The following is a 13,960-nucleotide window of genomic DNA, read 5'->3' as shown; positions in this document are numbered from 1 at the left end:
CGGCCTCATCGTGTGACCCTGTCGTGCAGGGCGACGCCGGCGGGGCTGGGAGGGGCCACGTCCCCAGCGGGCGCTGAGCTGGGGCTGGGGCCCAGGCTGCCCCGCTGCGAGGGGCAGGCGCGCGTCGGAGGACGGAGGACGGGGTGGCGGGGGTCGCCCTGCCCGGGACGGAGCCCCCCTCCTGTCCTCAAGGACCCGCGGACGCCCAGTGCCGGTCACAGCTGGAGGAGTCGGCGGGTTCCCCCTCGCTGCCACGCGGGGAGAACATCTTTCCTTTTTCCAAACGGGAGTTTGAGCACCTCCACAGGCCACTCTTGGCCGCGGGGACTCCAGGAGGCCCTTGTTTTTTTTTTTTTGTTTTTTTTTTAATATATTTTATTGATTTTTTACAGAGAGGAAGGGAGAGGGATAGAGAGTTAGAAACATCAATGAGAGAGAAACATCGATCAGCTGCCTCCTGCACACCCCCTACTGGGGATGTGCCCGCAACCAAGGCACATGCCCCTTGCCGGATTCGAACCCGGGACCCTTCAGTCCGCAGGCTGACGCTCTATCCACTGAGTCAAACTGGTCAGGGCAGGAGCCCCCTTCTTTACGGGGGTCTCCCTGAGGCGGAACCAGACAGACCTTGACTCCCTTTGCGCCCCCCTTCCCCCCCAATGGCACAGGGAGCCCCACGGAAGAGCCGGGCCTGGCAGGTGGGGACAGTGGGGTCAGCCCCGCCCAGCCCTCCCTGAGCACCTGGACCGCCTGAGCCAGCACCCGTGAGCGCCTCTCTCAGGGCTTTGCACCCACGCGGCCTCCCTCACCCCGGCTTCCCCGCTCACTCCGCCAGCAAGCCCTGCCGGACGCCCCGAGTGCCCCATCTTTCCCTCCTCGGAGGCCTCCTCCCGCCACTGTCAGCGACACAGCTCCCCGCCCCCCCTCCCCCCCTCAGGACTTTCCCGCGGGGTCTGAGGTCTGACCACAGGCTCGGGCAGATGCGTCCAGGCCCGTGTGGCCACGCGCCCATCTCTGGGGACCAGCACCCGGGTCCCTGCTGAGGAAGCCCCAGCCCCGCCCGGAGGGAGCCGCGTGCTGACCCCGGGGACAGGACCCTCCCGCGTCAGGCGTCGCTGTGCCCGCAGGCTCCGCGCTGAGGCATGGGCGGGCACGGTGTGGGGCACGGGGCGGGCACGGTGTGGGGCACGGGGCAGGGCTCGGGGCCTCTCAGAAAGCCGGGTTCAATCCCACATGCAGGGTGTCCCCCCAAAGACACACACACTTTAGCAGTCGGATCTATTACATTGTGAAAACGGAACGTAGTCCAGCAAACAGCCTTTACAATTATCCAGCGTGAGCTGCCTTTTGGGGGGACACCTTCCCCGCACCAGGCACGTGCTGGCCCCGGGGAGATAGGGGCCCAGGAGAGCGAAGCCGGCCCTGGGTGGGGCCACGGTGTCCTCGGAGCCACGCCGCCCCACACAGGGCCGGAGGCGGGCGCCCCAAGAGCCCATTATCTCTCGCCGGCAGCCCGCCCAGGACCAGGGGGTGCCTGGCAGCACCAGGCCTGTGGCTCGGCTGGAAAGGGAGTGGCCGGGACGGTTTGGGGCAGTGCTTCCCCGCAGGCAGCCACCGGGCGGCAGCAGGGCCGTGCCCACTGCCCTTCCTGCGAGGGCCGGTCGCCCCACCCGAGCCAGAATCCCACCCCGGGAGCCCGCCCAGCGGCAGCGTCCGTGTGAACGTCGTGTGAACGTCCGCGCTGCAGGACACGCCGGGGCCCCGATGGCCGGCTGGGCGCTGACGGGCGGTGCGGGCACACAGCCGAGCACGAACCCACACGAGAAGGAACCTGTCAGACAGCGACCGGAACGGCCCCCCACGCACGTAACAGAAGAGGCCCAACGCCGAGGAACACGGCCTGGGTGACTCCATCGATACCACGTCCACCCAGAGGCACAAGGAACCATTGTAGAAGCCAGAGGGGGCTCCCCTGGGGGCGCGCGTGGCAGGGGTGGCTCTGGAGGCGGGCGATGCTCCGACCCTGCACGGGGTGGGGGGGAGGAAGGAGTGACACCGTGGGGCTCCCCATCGTTCACCTACGACGTGTTGTGCTGCCCGCCTGTTCGCTGTCGCAGCGAGTTCACGTGGAGTGTTCCTGACTCGGGACAGGACTGCGTGCTCTGGGGCGATGAGACGTGGGGGGCGCTGGCCGGGAGTCAGAAGGCCCGGGTTCCGGCTCAGCCTGCCGGGGCGAAGGTGCTGCGTGAGCCTTTCTGGATGTCCGTTTCCTCGTCCCCCAAACTGGGAGGGTGCGTGGAAGACAGGATTTTTCCAGAAAACCTACAGAAAGCGTCCACCTGCCTCCTCGAGTATTAAAACATCAAAGCACCGAGACGGTGCGGGAACTGGAGGCTCCCGTGTGCGGACCTGGCTCCGTGCCCAGCGGCCCCGCTCCCTGGCCCCGGCGCGGGCAGGTGTGGGGTGGGCTGGGGAGACCGTGGGCTCCGGGAGCATTCGGTCTGGGTCGGGGTTCCGGCACGGTCCCCGCCTCCGTCGCCCGTGACGCTGCGCCTCTCCGAGCCTCGTTTCCCCTCTGCTGGGGGGGGAGGGGGGGTGGAGATGCTGTGGAAGGTGCCCAGCCCGCGGTGGCACGGCGCCTGCCCGATGCCCAGCGAGGCCCCTGCGTTGGGTAGGTCGTCTGCCGGGACCAGGAGGAAGACGTCCGGTTCTGTCTGGTGATCTAAGCTAAACAGAGGAGAGCCCTCTGCTCCAGGGGGAGCCGAGACCCCGGTAAGGGCCTCCGTGCCCCAGAGGCCTCGGGGGGCTGGGGCCTGGCGAGGGTCAGTGTCTTGGGGGCCTGTCTTCCCCCCGGGGTGGCCCTCCCGGTGCCTCGTGGACCTGCTAACGGGGTGCCAGGTCACGCCTCTGTCCCGTGTGGGACCTGCGCCCCGCTCTGCGAGGACCCTGGGGAGGGGTCCCGGGGAAGGGGATGGGGGGATCGTGACGGGAGGGACGGCTGGGGACCCGACGGCGTGGGCACGGCAGCCTGGGGACGGCCGGCGCCTGGGCCACGGGTTCTGCTAACCCAGGGCTCTGAGTGCCTCCTCTGGGGCTAGTGATGCTCCAACCCCGACTCTCGGGGAACCCAAACCTGCTGATTTTCAGGCTCCCTTCTAAGACGTGTACACCAGAGCCCCGTGCACGAATCCGTGCCCTGGTGGGGTCCAGCGCCCGCCCGATGGGATGGGGCGAGGGGCCACGGCGGTCCAGCCGTTCCGCGATCAGTCAATTTGCACGTCACCCTTTTGATATATAGGCGGACACACGTACCCACACGCACGTACGTTCCTGCAAACACAAACGGACACACGCAGAAAAGCAAACTCAGGAAATGAACACGCCCCATCCTTTCATCACCTGGAGCAGCAGGTGCCCAGCCTGTCCCCAGGTGTCCCCAGGGCGGCAGCGCCTCCCCTGGAGGGGGGACCCCGAACCCTTCCCACCAGCAGGGCTGGGCTGGGCTCCAGGCCCGGGTCACCCTCAGGGGCCAGGGTCTAAGCAGCGGTTCTCAACCTGTGGGTCGCGACCCTTTCACGGGGGTCGCCTAAGACCACGGGAAAACACACATGTAATTACATATTGTTTTTGTGATTAATCACTAGGCTTTAATGATGTTCAATTTGTAACCATAAAATTGGGGGTCACCACAACACGAGGAAGTGTATTAAAGGGTCGCGGCATGAGGAAGGTTGAGAACCACTGGCTCTAAGCGGATTGGGTCATGGTGGGTTGGGGTCTTGGGGGGCCAGGGTCCCAGGGGCCTGGTGTGTGTGGGTCCCGGTGAGTTGGGGTCTCAGGAATCTGGGGTCCCCATGGGTTGGGATCTAGGTAGGCACAGGTCTATGGGGTAGGGGTCTCAGTTAATTGGGGTCTTAGGGGGCTGGGGTGTCAGTGGGTTGGGGGTCTCAGGGGGCTGGGGTGTCAGTGGGTTGGGGTCCTAGGGGGCTGGGGTGTCAGTGGGTTGGGGTCTCAGGGGGCTGGGGTGTCAGTGGGTTGGGGTCTCAGGGGGCTGGGATGTCAGTGGGTTGGGGTCTCAGGGGGCTGGGGTGTCAATGGGTTGGGGTGTCAGTGGGTTGGGGTCTTAGGGGCCTGGGGTGTCAGTGGGTTGGGGTCTCAGGGGCCTGGGATCTCAGGGGCCTGGGGTGTCAGTGGGTTGGGGTCCTAGGGGCCTGGGGTCCCCATGGGTTGGGGTCTAGGTAGCACAGGTCTAGGTGGTTTGGGTCTCGGGGGGCGGGGTCTTAGGAGTCTGATGTCTGGTAGGTTGGGGTGTCAAGGGCCTGGGGTCTTAGGGTGCCAGGCTCTAGATGGGCCAGAGTCTCAGGGTCCTGGGGTCCTGGTGGGTTGGGTTCTAGGTAGGCACGGCTCTAGGTGGTCTGGGTTTGGGGGGGCTGGGTCTCAGGGGCCTGGGGTGTCAGTGGGTTGGGATCCTAGGGGACTGGGGTGTCAGTGGGTTGGGGTGTCAGTGGGTTGGGGTCTCAGGGACCTGGGGTCCCAGAGGGTTGGGGCCCCGGTGGGTGGGAGGCACAGGAGCCCCTGCCCCAGGCTGCCCCCCCACACCCGTCCCCCCTCCCCGTGCCCCGCTCCCGCCCCGGAGGCGCCCAGAACTGGGCGTGGGGCCCGGGCGCTATCGCAGGGCCACAGCCACTCGGGCTCCGAGGAGGCGGCACCGGGGGCGCCCGTGACCGTGACCGTGACCGCACAGACGGCCCGCGCCCACCGGGCTCCGCGGCCCGCGCCCCATAAAAGCCGGGAGGTCGGGGAGGGGGGTGCGGGGGAAGCGGCCGCCCAGCTTCCAGAAAGTTCCGGGCGTTTGTGGCGTCACCGTCCCCGCGGAAACGGCCGCCCGCGCCCCATAAAAGCCGCCGCCGCCACCGCCGAGGCGCCCCAGTGCGAGCCGGCCGGGCCCGCGGCCGTGACGGGATTGTGACGTGACGCGGCCGCGCCGTGACGTGGCCGTGACGCGCCGGCCCGAGCCTGACGGGACGCGGACGCGGCGGGAGGTGACCGGCCGGGCGGGCGGCGGCGGGGCGCGGAGCGGCTCCTGAGCGGCGTCGCCCGCCGCGGCGCGGGGACAAGATGGTGAAGGAGACGCAGTACTACGACATCCTGGGGGTGAAGCCCAGCGCGACGCCCGAGGAGATCAAGAAGGCCTACCGGAAGCTGGCGCTCAAGTACCACCCCGACAAGAACCCCAACGAGGGCGAGAAGGTGGGCGCGAGGGCGCGGGCCGTCGGGGCGCAGCGGCCGGGCCGTGGGCGCGAGGGGTCTGGGGAGCGTGAGGGGACGTGAGGGGGCCCGGGGGGGGGGGGGCGTGAGGACGTGAGGGGACGTGAGGGGGCGTCAGGGAACGTGAGGGGGCGTGAGGGGGCATGGGAGGACGTAAGGGGACGTGAGGGGACGTGAGGGGGCGTGAGGGGGCATGGGAGGACGTAAGGGGACGTGAGGAGGCATGGGGGAGCGTGAGGGGGCGTGAGGGAGCGTGAGGGGGCGTCAGGGAGCAGTGAGGGGGCGTGAGGGGGCGTGAGGGAGCGTGAGGGGGCGTGAGGGGGCGTGGGGGAGCGTGAGGGAGCGTGAGGGGGCGTGAGGGAGCGTGAGGGGGCGTGGGGGAGCGTGAGGGGGCGTGAGGGGGCGTCAGGGAGCGTGAGGGGGCGTGGGGGAGCGTGAGGAGGCGTGAGGGGGCGTCAGGGAGCGTGAGGGGGCGTGGGGGAGCGTGAGGGGGCGTGAGGGGGCGTCAGGGAGCGTGAGGGGGCGTGGGGGAGCGTGAGGGGGCGTGAGGGGGCGTCAGGGAGTGTGAGGGGGCGTGGGGGAGCGTGAGGAGGCGTGAGGGGGCGTGAGGGAGCGTGAGGGCGTGGGGGAGCGTGAGGGGGCGTGAGGGGGCGTGAGGGGGCGTGGGGGAGCGTGAGGGGGCGTGAGGGAGCGTGAGGGGGCGTGGGGGAGCGTGAGGGGGCGTGGGGGAGCGTGAGGGGGCGTGAGGGAGCGTGAGGGGGCGTGGGGGAGCGTGAGGGGGCGTGAGGGGGCGTGAGGGGGCGTCAGGGAGCGTGAGGAGGCGTGAGGGGGCGTGAGGGAGCGTGAGGGGGCGTCAGGGAACGTGAGGGGGCGTGAAGAGCGTGAGGGGACGTGAGGGCATGGGAGGACGTGAGGGGGACGTGAGGAAGCGTGGGGGGAGCGTGGGGTGGGGGGAGCGTGAGGGCACGCGGGGGACGTGGGGGGCGTGAAGAGCGTAAGGGGACGTGAGGGGCGCGAGGGGCGTAGGGTTTGTGAAGAGCAGAGCGTAAGGGGACGTGAGGAGGCGTAAGGAGCGTCAGGAGGCGTAAGGAGCGACGCGAGGGGCGTAGGGAACGTGGGGGGGGGCCGTGAGGAGCGGAAGGGGGGCGTGAGGGGCGCGATGGACACGGGAGTTCGGTGCGGGACTCCTGCGGCGGGACCATGGCGGGAACGCCTTTGGGCTCGGAGCCCCCGGTGATGCCTGCGCCCAGGACGAGGGCCCCTCCTGGGGTGGCAGCGCCCCTCTCGGGCCGGATCCTGCCACGCCAGGAATCGGGGAGGCCCCGTTTCCGTGCTCACCTGCGCACGCGCGAGGCCTGCTGTCACCCGTGGAGGCCCCACGCCGCCCGCAGAGCTGAGTGACGGGCGGCTCGGGCACTGTCCCCGGTCGGCTATGGGGGAGGCCGGGCCTTTGTAGGAGCCGATAGCAACGACACCCCACCCACTTTTTAAAAAAATACATATATTTTTACTGATTTCAGACGAAGGGAGAGAGAAAAACATCCATGATGGATCAGCTGCCTCCTGCACGCCCTACACTGGGGATCAAGCCCGCAGCCCGGGCCTGTGACCTGGGTCACAGGCTGGTGCTCCAACCACTGAGCAACCCGGCCGGGCACCTGGACCACAGTTGAAGTCGCAGGTGGACCCCCCCCCCCCAGCAGCGAGACTGGGGGGGCGGATGCTGGGACCCAGGTACCTGTCTGCCTGGGCTCCTGCGGCTGGAGGCGGCGGGCGGATGGGCCGGGGAGAGCGGCAAGAGTGACGGCGGGTTTATATTTAGCCCCGGTGCCCTGGGTGGCGGTCACAAGCTGGGTGCTTTCCTGGACGGCGGCTCGCAGGGGGCTGGCGGGCTCTCCCGTCTATATTTAGGCGGCTTACTGTAGCTTTTAGGGTGACCGGCTCCGCTCTAGGGGTGCCCCCCCTCCCGTCCCGATCCCCGTCCCATTCATTCACAGTCGCCCGTTTCTGGGAAGCAAGCCCCTTGGAGCAGAGCGCGTCCAGGTGTCCGATTTCACGTCTCAGGAGGCGGCGCGTGGGAAAGCTGCTTATTTATTTTTATTTTTAATATGTTATTGATTCCAGAGAGGAAGGGAGAGGGAGAGAGAGGAACATCCATGATGAGAGAGGATCATGGACCGGCTGCCTCCTGCACGCCCCACCCCAGGGATGGAGCCCGCACCCCGGGCCTGTGCCCCGACCGGGAATCGAACCCCGACCTCCTGGTTCCTAGGTTGCCGGCCGGGTGGACAGCTGCTCTTTCACGCGACGTGACCTGCACTGCGTTTTCCCACGTGTCCCCGTCACACCCGCCGAGCCGGGGTGGGTTGTGGGCTCGAGTCTGCGTCACCCCTGAGGCTCTGGCGGGGATGTGCCCACGGCCGGAGACTGAACCCGGACCCGGGCCTCCTCCTCCTCCAGTTGGGGTTCCGTGGGGGCTGCGTGCCCCCTGCTGCCCTGGCCCGCGTGTGGGCCTGGCGCCTGGGGTGCGGTGTGTGTGCTCAGGTGTCTGGGCCGCTGGGCGGGCGGATGAGATGTTCCCGGAAGGGAGGACGGAGTGGAGGGCTCTGTGGGGGGAGGCGCAGCTCGGAGGGAAATTACTGTCATGAAGGGGCCGGGGAGGCCAAGGGAATTCGGGTTGGAAACCAAGGGAGATGGAAACTCTGCTGTGAGGTCCCTAAGGAGAACTCACTTGTTCATTCACTCATTCATTCATTCATTCATTCACCCGTTGGGCAGATGCCTCTTTGTGTCCTGTCCTACTGTGTGCAGGCACACCGCATAGACCTTTTCTGCTCTGTGCGTAGGTCTCGTCCACTCTGCCTGCCACGGGGGGAGCGTTTTTTATCTTCTTCCTGCTCAGCCCGTCACTGTATTATTAATGTCTCTTCAAAAATAGATGAAGGCAGGCCTGTCCCGCCAGCCGAGGCGGCAGTGGGGGTGCTGGCCTCTGTTTGGGCCTGTTGTCCATGTTGCTAAGCACCGGGCAGCGTGTCGCCAGGCACTCCGTGTGGAGTCTGCCCTGCCTCGGGGGCGGGTCAGGGAGTGCGCGCCCCCCCCCCCCCATGATGGGGCGCAGCCTTGGCTGTTACCCCAACTGGCTCTTGAGGTGACTTAGGTCTTTGGGACGATTTCACTGTAACTTTCAGGTTGAAGAACAGATTTTCATGGAAGTTTAAAAAAATCTTAAGAGAGCATAACAGTGTCCTGGCTGGTGTTGCTCAGTGGATAGAGCGTTGGCCTGCGGACCCAAGGGTCCCGGGTTCGATTCCCGGTCAGGGCACAGGCCCGGGTTGCGGGCTCCATCCCCAGTGGGGGGCGTGCAGGAGGCAGCTGATCCATAATTCTCTCTCATCATTGATGTTTCTCTCTCTCTCTCCCTTCCTCTCTGAAATCAATAAAGTTATATTTTTTAAAAAGAAAGAGAGCATGACAGTGCAAAGAAGTCGAGACTATAGAGGCCCCGCTCTGCCTCTTCCCGTGCTCCTCCCAGGACGAGCACAGGTGTCATCACGGACCGTCCTGGTTCTCGCTCTGATGTTTTATCGCAGACGCCGTCCCCGCTGCTGCCCCCTCGCCACTCTCCTTCCCTCCCAGCAGCCCAGTCACTTCATGACGGTCGTGGGCCATGATCCCCCCGAACAGGGAGCTGGTCAGGCAGGAAGCTGGTGAGACTCCAGGGCCGGTCCCCCCCACCCCCACCCCCCGTGCAAGGCCCGGTCCAGGACCTCGGTTCGTCTCCCGTCTTTCCGTCTCGCAGGGGGTCCTTGCACGTGGGTTTTCTGGTTCATTCCTTCTTTACACTTGGGCTCCAAGGATGCCCTTCTGGTGGGAAGGCGAGTGTTGGGCTTGGGGCCCGAGAGCCCTGGGGATGGTCTCTGACGGCAGCAGCGGGAGGGGCTGCGCTGACAGGTGAGATGGGAGGGAGGCTCGGCCGTGCCGGACCTGAGATCGAGGTTTACACACAGCGTCTGCAGCCTGCAGGGGGGAGGTGCTCACACCGCGTCCGAGGCTGATTTCGTGCGAGTAGATGTCAGTCCATCCCCAGCTGGGGAGCCAGGTGCAGTGCCCGCCCGAGGCCGGGGCCTCCTCCCGTTGTGGCTGGCCTGCCCGGGCTCCCTGCGCCCTAGTTCACCCGATTTTCCTGTCGGGGCCACCAGCGTGAGGAGGAGCTCCCTGCCCGCTGCTCTCCCTCATTCTCTGCAGTGGCCCATGTCCCACCTGGCGGGGGAGCAAATGGAGAACTTGGGTTCCAGATGATGGACGGACCAGCTGGTGGGGGGTGGGGGCAGCACGGGGGACGCTGCCTTCCTGGGTGGCTTTGCTCATGACCCACCTCAAACCATTGGTCTTTCTTCCTTTAAAGTTCAAGCTCATCTCCCAGGCCTATGAAGTGCTCTCAGATGCGAAGAAAAGGGACATCTATGACCAGGGCGGCGAGCAGGCCATCAAGGAGGGGGGCCTGGGCAGCCCCAACTTCTCCTCCCCCATGGACATCTTCGACATGTTCTTCGGCGGGGGAGGGCGGATGGCCCGGGAGAGGAGAGGTGAGTGCCCTGGGCCGGAGGGGCTGGCACAGGCCAGAGCAGACAGACATGGTGTCAGCAGATGAAAGAGCTCCCGCTTGGCCACAGCGACAGGAGGGCTCGGGGTGACGGGCCTCAGGCTCAGGGAGACTCCACGCGGGTCCGGGCACGGCTGCCGCCCGTCAGCGAGGAAAGGGCTCCTTCCGGGCCCAGGTCGCTTCAGGTCCTGCAGGGACCTGCCCTCAGATTTGTTTTGGAAACACAGCTGGAAAGTCTCTGCTGACATCCATAAATGACTAATGAGCTCATGGCCCCAGGGGTATTGTGTCTCCCGGGCAGAGAGCCAGGGGGCGGGCAGGTGTGAGAGCAGCCGCTCCCCAGGGGCAGGGAGAGGGGGAGGGGGGTCTGACACAGCCTCCCTCGTCTTGTCGTCAGGGTGGGACCTAACACGTGACGTGTGACTGCGGCATGACTAACCGTGGTCCTTTCCCTCCCCTCGCAAGGCAAGAATGTTGTGCACCAGTTGTCTGTGACCCTTGAAGATTTATATAACGGAGTCACAAAGAAACTGGCCCTCCAGAAAAACATCATTTGTGAGAAATGTGAAGGTAAAGGCTTTCGAATGCTTCTCTAAGTTCTGACCCCTTAGATCTGCAAGCAGTGGTGACTCTTCTATAGTTCAGAGGAGGACGATCCCATCTTCTCAGATGGGAGGCCAGGCAGGTGGCAGACAGGTGGCCCGAGGGACACGGGTCTCGTCTGCACAAAAAAATCAAGACAGGTCACCCAGCGCAGGGGCCAGCATCCTTTCTGGGTAAAGGCCCAGGCAGTAAAGGGTTGAGGCCTGGAGGGTCACGTGGGCCCCGTCCTCACTGTTCCAGCTCTTCGTGCAAACAGCCTCAGACTGGACATGAGCGAGGGACGTGCGTGTGTTCCAACAGTTTATTTACAAAACCAGCGGCTGGCCATTGTTTCCCAGCCCTTGACTTAAATGTAAATGCAGTTAACGTAATTTTTTAAAACCTGGTTTGTCAAGAGCAGTCAGACCCACACTGCCCCCCACGCACTGGCTGAGCCGGGCAGCCGCCCGTGGACGGGCCGTGTCCTCCGTGGGGTGGGAGGAAGCACACGGGATGGAGCTTAGTGATGGAGTCGGCCTGAGACGCAGATGTTAACATCCGGCCGCCATCTGCTTGGCCAGGACCCCGTCACGCCCGCGTGGCTCGTCACGTTTATGCACAGTCAGAACTCAGACCCCGGGAGGAGCCGCTCACACCTGTGTCCTGTCCCCCCCAGGGATCGGCGGGAAGAAGGGCTCCGTGGAGAAGTGCCCGCTGTGCAAGGGCCGCGGCATGCAGGTGCACATCCAGCAGATCGGGCCGGGCATGGTGCAGCAGATCCAGACCATGTGCATCGAGTGCAAGGGCCAGGGCGAGCGCATCAGCCCCAAGGACCGCTGCGAGGGCTGCGGCGGCGCCAAAGTGGTCCTGGAGAAGAAGACCATCGAGGTGCACGTGGAGAGAGGTGAGGCGGCAGCCCCGCCCGCCCCGTCCCGTCCCGTCCCGCGGGCGGCTCTCCTGGACGGGCGGCTCTCCTGGGCGCTGCCTGAGGGGCTGAGCGGGCGCAGCTCGGGGGAGCGTGGCTAACCAGCAAGGCTGCTGTTCCCTAGGCATGAAGGACGGGCAAAAGATTCTGTTTCATGGAGAAGGCGATCAGGAGCCCGAGCTGGAGCCTGGTGATGTCATAATTGTGCTTGATCAGAAGGATCATAGTGTCTTTCAGAGGCGAGGCCACGACCTGGTCCTGAAAATGAAAGTCCAGCTCTCCGAGGCCCTCTGCGGCTTCAAGAAGACGGTAACCACCCTGGACGGCCGCGTCCTGGTTATTACGTCCAAGTCAGGTAATGCCGCCAGCGCGCCCGCCGCCGCGATCCCGGGCGTGGTCCCGACCCCTGGCCGCGCGGCCGCTTTCGCCCGTAAGGCTGCTTGTGCTACACGAGTTAGTGACTCGCTTCATCCAAGTTGAGAGTCACCATGGACTTGAACATTGATGCGTTTACAAGCTCCGCCACCCGTTTCCTGACGAGCCTTTCCCGCAGGTGAGGTGATCAAGCACGGGGACCTGAAGTGCGTGCGCAACGAGGGGATGCCCATCTACAAGGCGCCCCTGGAGAGAGGCAGCCTGGTCGTCCAGTTCCTAGTAAGTGCCCGCGCCCGCTCTCTGGGACAAGGCGGGGGCTGAGCCGACGGAAGCCACACCCCCGTCTCCCTCCCGTCCAGGTGGTCTTCCCGGAGAAGCTCTGGCTCCCCCTGGACAAGCTGCCCCAGCTGGAGGCCTTGCTCCCTCCGCGGCAGCAGGTGGCCGTCACGGACGACATGGAGCAGGTGGAGCTGCAGGAGTTCAGCCCCAGCGACCAGAGCTGGCGCCAGCACCGGGAGGCCTACGAGGAGGACGAGGACGGGCCCCGGGGCGGCGTGCAGTGCCAGACGGCCTGACGGCGGCACGGGAACGGGCCTCGCTCCTGCGGCGGCGTCCTGTGTGCGTGTTCAGCATTCCCCACGGCTGAGTGTCTTTTTGGGTTTTCTTTTGGTTGTGACCTAAGTTATAGCTTAATTTATATTGAAATGTTCTAAGTGTAAACCTCCTCTAGTCCGCACATGGGATCTGTCTGTTCACATGTTCACGGGTGACCACGCAGGCGTCTGCTCGCAGTGGCTTTGCCGTAACTCGGTCCCACATACGCCCGGCCCAGCCGGCAGCCTCCGCCCCCTCCCTGCTCTCAGGGCTGCGAACGGGACGTGTGAGTCTAGGTTCTAGCTGATCCTCGAGAACAGGAGCACATCTGTGTGCAGCCGGGGCTGCGGCCGGCGTGGCTCCCGCTGCTCCGCACCCGAGTGCACGGATGGAGTGTGTCCGGTCCCCTCCGGGGAGCTGCCCGAGCCTCCAGCCTCGCGGTGGACACCCCTGTGTGGGGAGACCTGGTGCGGCTGCTGGCCGTGCCCTCGCTCCTTGTTGTTTGTGGTTTTGACGATTTTCTGTTGACGTTTGCAATGCTCTCCCACCAAAGTGGCTCCTTGTCAGAAGGTGAAACCTCCCGGGGCCCAGGCCGAGGCCGGGGGAGCACGCGGGGCTGGCCCAGGGCTCGGCCGCTTCCTGGATGGCTCGAGGGTCCGGAGAGGCCGGTTCCCACCTCATCCTCCCAAAGGACACCTCTCCCCGCACAGCCATGAAGGGCTCCTGCTCGCCGATGCCTGGGGCCCACACTGACCGCTGCCCTGTGGGCGCCGCTGCGAGGGGCGGCCTGGGGGGCACCGTCGGGCGTTAACTCATTCCTGGCAGGTAGACGAGGCTTACACCGAGGGTCACCTCAGCCTTTAGCTGTACTGACCCGCTCCCTCCCAAAGTCCCTAGAAACACCACCTTCTAAGCCGCGGGGTCAGCAGAGGTCGCTGGGCACCCCACCCTCGCCTGGTCACGGCGCCCGAGTGGCTCCGGCCAGGACCCTCCGGGAGGTCAGCAGGCGGAGCGGTTTGCTGGCAGTGGACACAGGAGGGCCCGAGCCCTGTGGTCGCCGTCGGGACGGACACGGGACCTGGTCTTCCGCACCAGCCGGGGGACACCCATCGCCGAGGGCCACGGCGTCGCCTCCGAGGGCAGCACGGCGCCCGCTCCGCCCGGTCGGGAGATGGGATGGGAGGGTGTTGCTGGAACTGTCCCGCCTGTACCTGTCGCGTCACCATTAAAGTTGGGCTGTGGGAGACGCGTGGCTGTGGCTCTACTTTCCGGGCCTCGGGGAGCGGCGTTCCGTGCAGCCTGCCTCCCGGGTGGGTGCCACGGAGTGAGTCCACTCACGGCGCCTCTGTCTGGGGGTCAGCGCCCCTGGGAGGTGGGCAACTGAAGGAAGGTGGGAGCGGGCAGCCTCATCCCGGTCTCGGCCCGAGCAGCTCCCTGGACGCATCGGAGGGAGGAGCCTCTGGGCCGAGGAGAGGGGCCTGCGTGGGCACAGGGCGAGAGAGCAGGAGGGGGTGGGGCACAGGACTGACTGGGGCAGGTCAGGTTACGATCCATGAAAGGACAAGCTCAGTGTCGGCTATGCCCGCGTTCACGTGCAGACACGCAGCCTCGGG

At 65.9% G+C, this 13,960-nt stretch overlaps 1 protein-coding gene and 1 non-coding gene across 3 annotated transcripts; both read left to right on the top strand.

Moving 5' to 3' along the window:
* The first annotated feature begins 4,923 nt into the window (after positions 1–4,923).
* On the top strand, positions 4,924–13,593 carry DNAJA4 (DnaJ heat shock protein family (Hsp40) member A4). Of its 2 annotated transcripts, XM_070400689.1 has the most exons (8): positions 4,924–5,250; positions 9,674–9,854; positions 10,337–10,441; positions 11,130–11,357; positions 11,503–11,733; positions 11,932–12,032; positions 12,113–12,371; positions 13,238–13,593. In XM_070400689.1, exons 1-7 carry the CDS (start codon positions 5,119–5,121, stop codon positions 12,326–12,328), a joined length of 1,194 nt encoding a protein of 397 aa, XP_070256790.1. In that variant the 5' UTR covers positions 4,924–5,118; the 3' UTR covers positions 12,329–12,371; positions 13,238–13,593. The 2 variants fall into 2 exon arrangements, with proteins under 2 accessions (XP_070256790.1, XP_070256789.1); XM_070400688.1 differs by having other exon boundaries at positions 4,925–5,250; positions 12,113–13,593.
* Positions 8,512–8,590, top strand: TRNAR-GCG (transfer RNA arginine (anticodon GCG)). The gene has a single exon. It is a non-coding gene; the product is annotated as a tRNA-Arg (tRNA).
* Positions 13,594–13,960: the final 367 nt, after the last annotated feature.

The sequence above is a fragment of the Myotis yumanensis genome, unplaced genomic scaffold, assembly GCF_028538775.1.
Source record: "Myotis yumanensis isolate MYYU_CA2020_CCGP unplaced genomic scaffold, mMyoYum1.0.hap1 SCAF_20, whole genome shotgun sequence".
Classification (NCBI taxonomy): Eukaryota; Metazoa; Chordata; class Mammalia; order Chiroptera; family Vespertilionidae; genus Myotis; species Myotis yumanensis.
The sequence above is the reverse complement of the archived record's forward strand: the minus strand, read 5'-3'. Positions and strand labels throughout refer to the sequence as shown.

Bases quoted from the DNA above. Each gene is read 5' to 3' on its own strand.
- DNAJA4 (XM_070400689.1), top strand. From the start codon at position 5,119: ATGGTGAAGGAGACGCAGTACTACGACATCCTGGGGGTGAAGCCCAGC. The intron at 10,442-11,129 runs GTAAAGGCTTTC...TGTCCCCCCCAG, and splicing joins CATTTGTGAGAAATGTGAAG to GGATCGGCGGGAAGAAGGGC. The intron at 11,358-11,502 runs GTGAGGCGGCAG...GCTGTTCCCTAG, and splicing joins CGAGGTGCACGTGGAGAGAG to GCATGAAGGACGGGCAAAAG.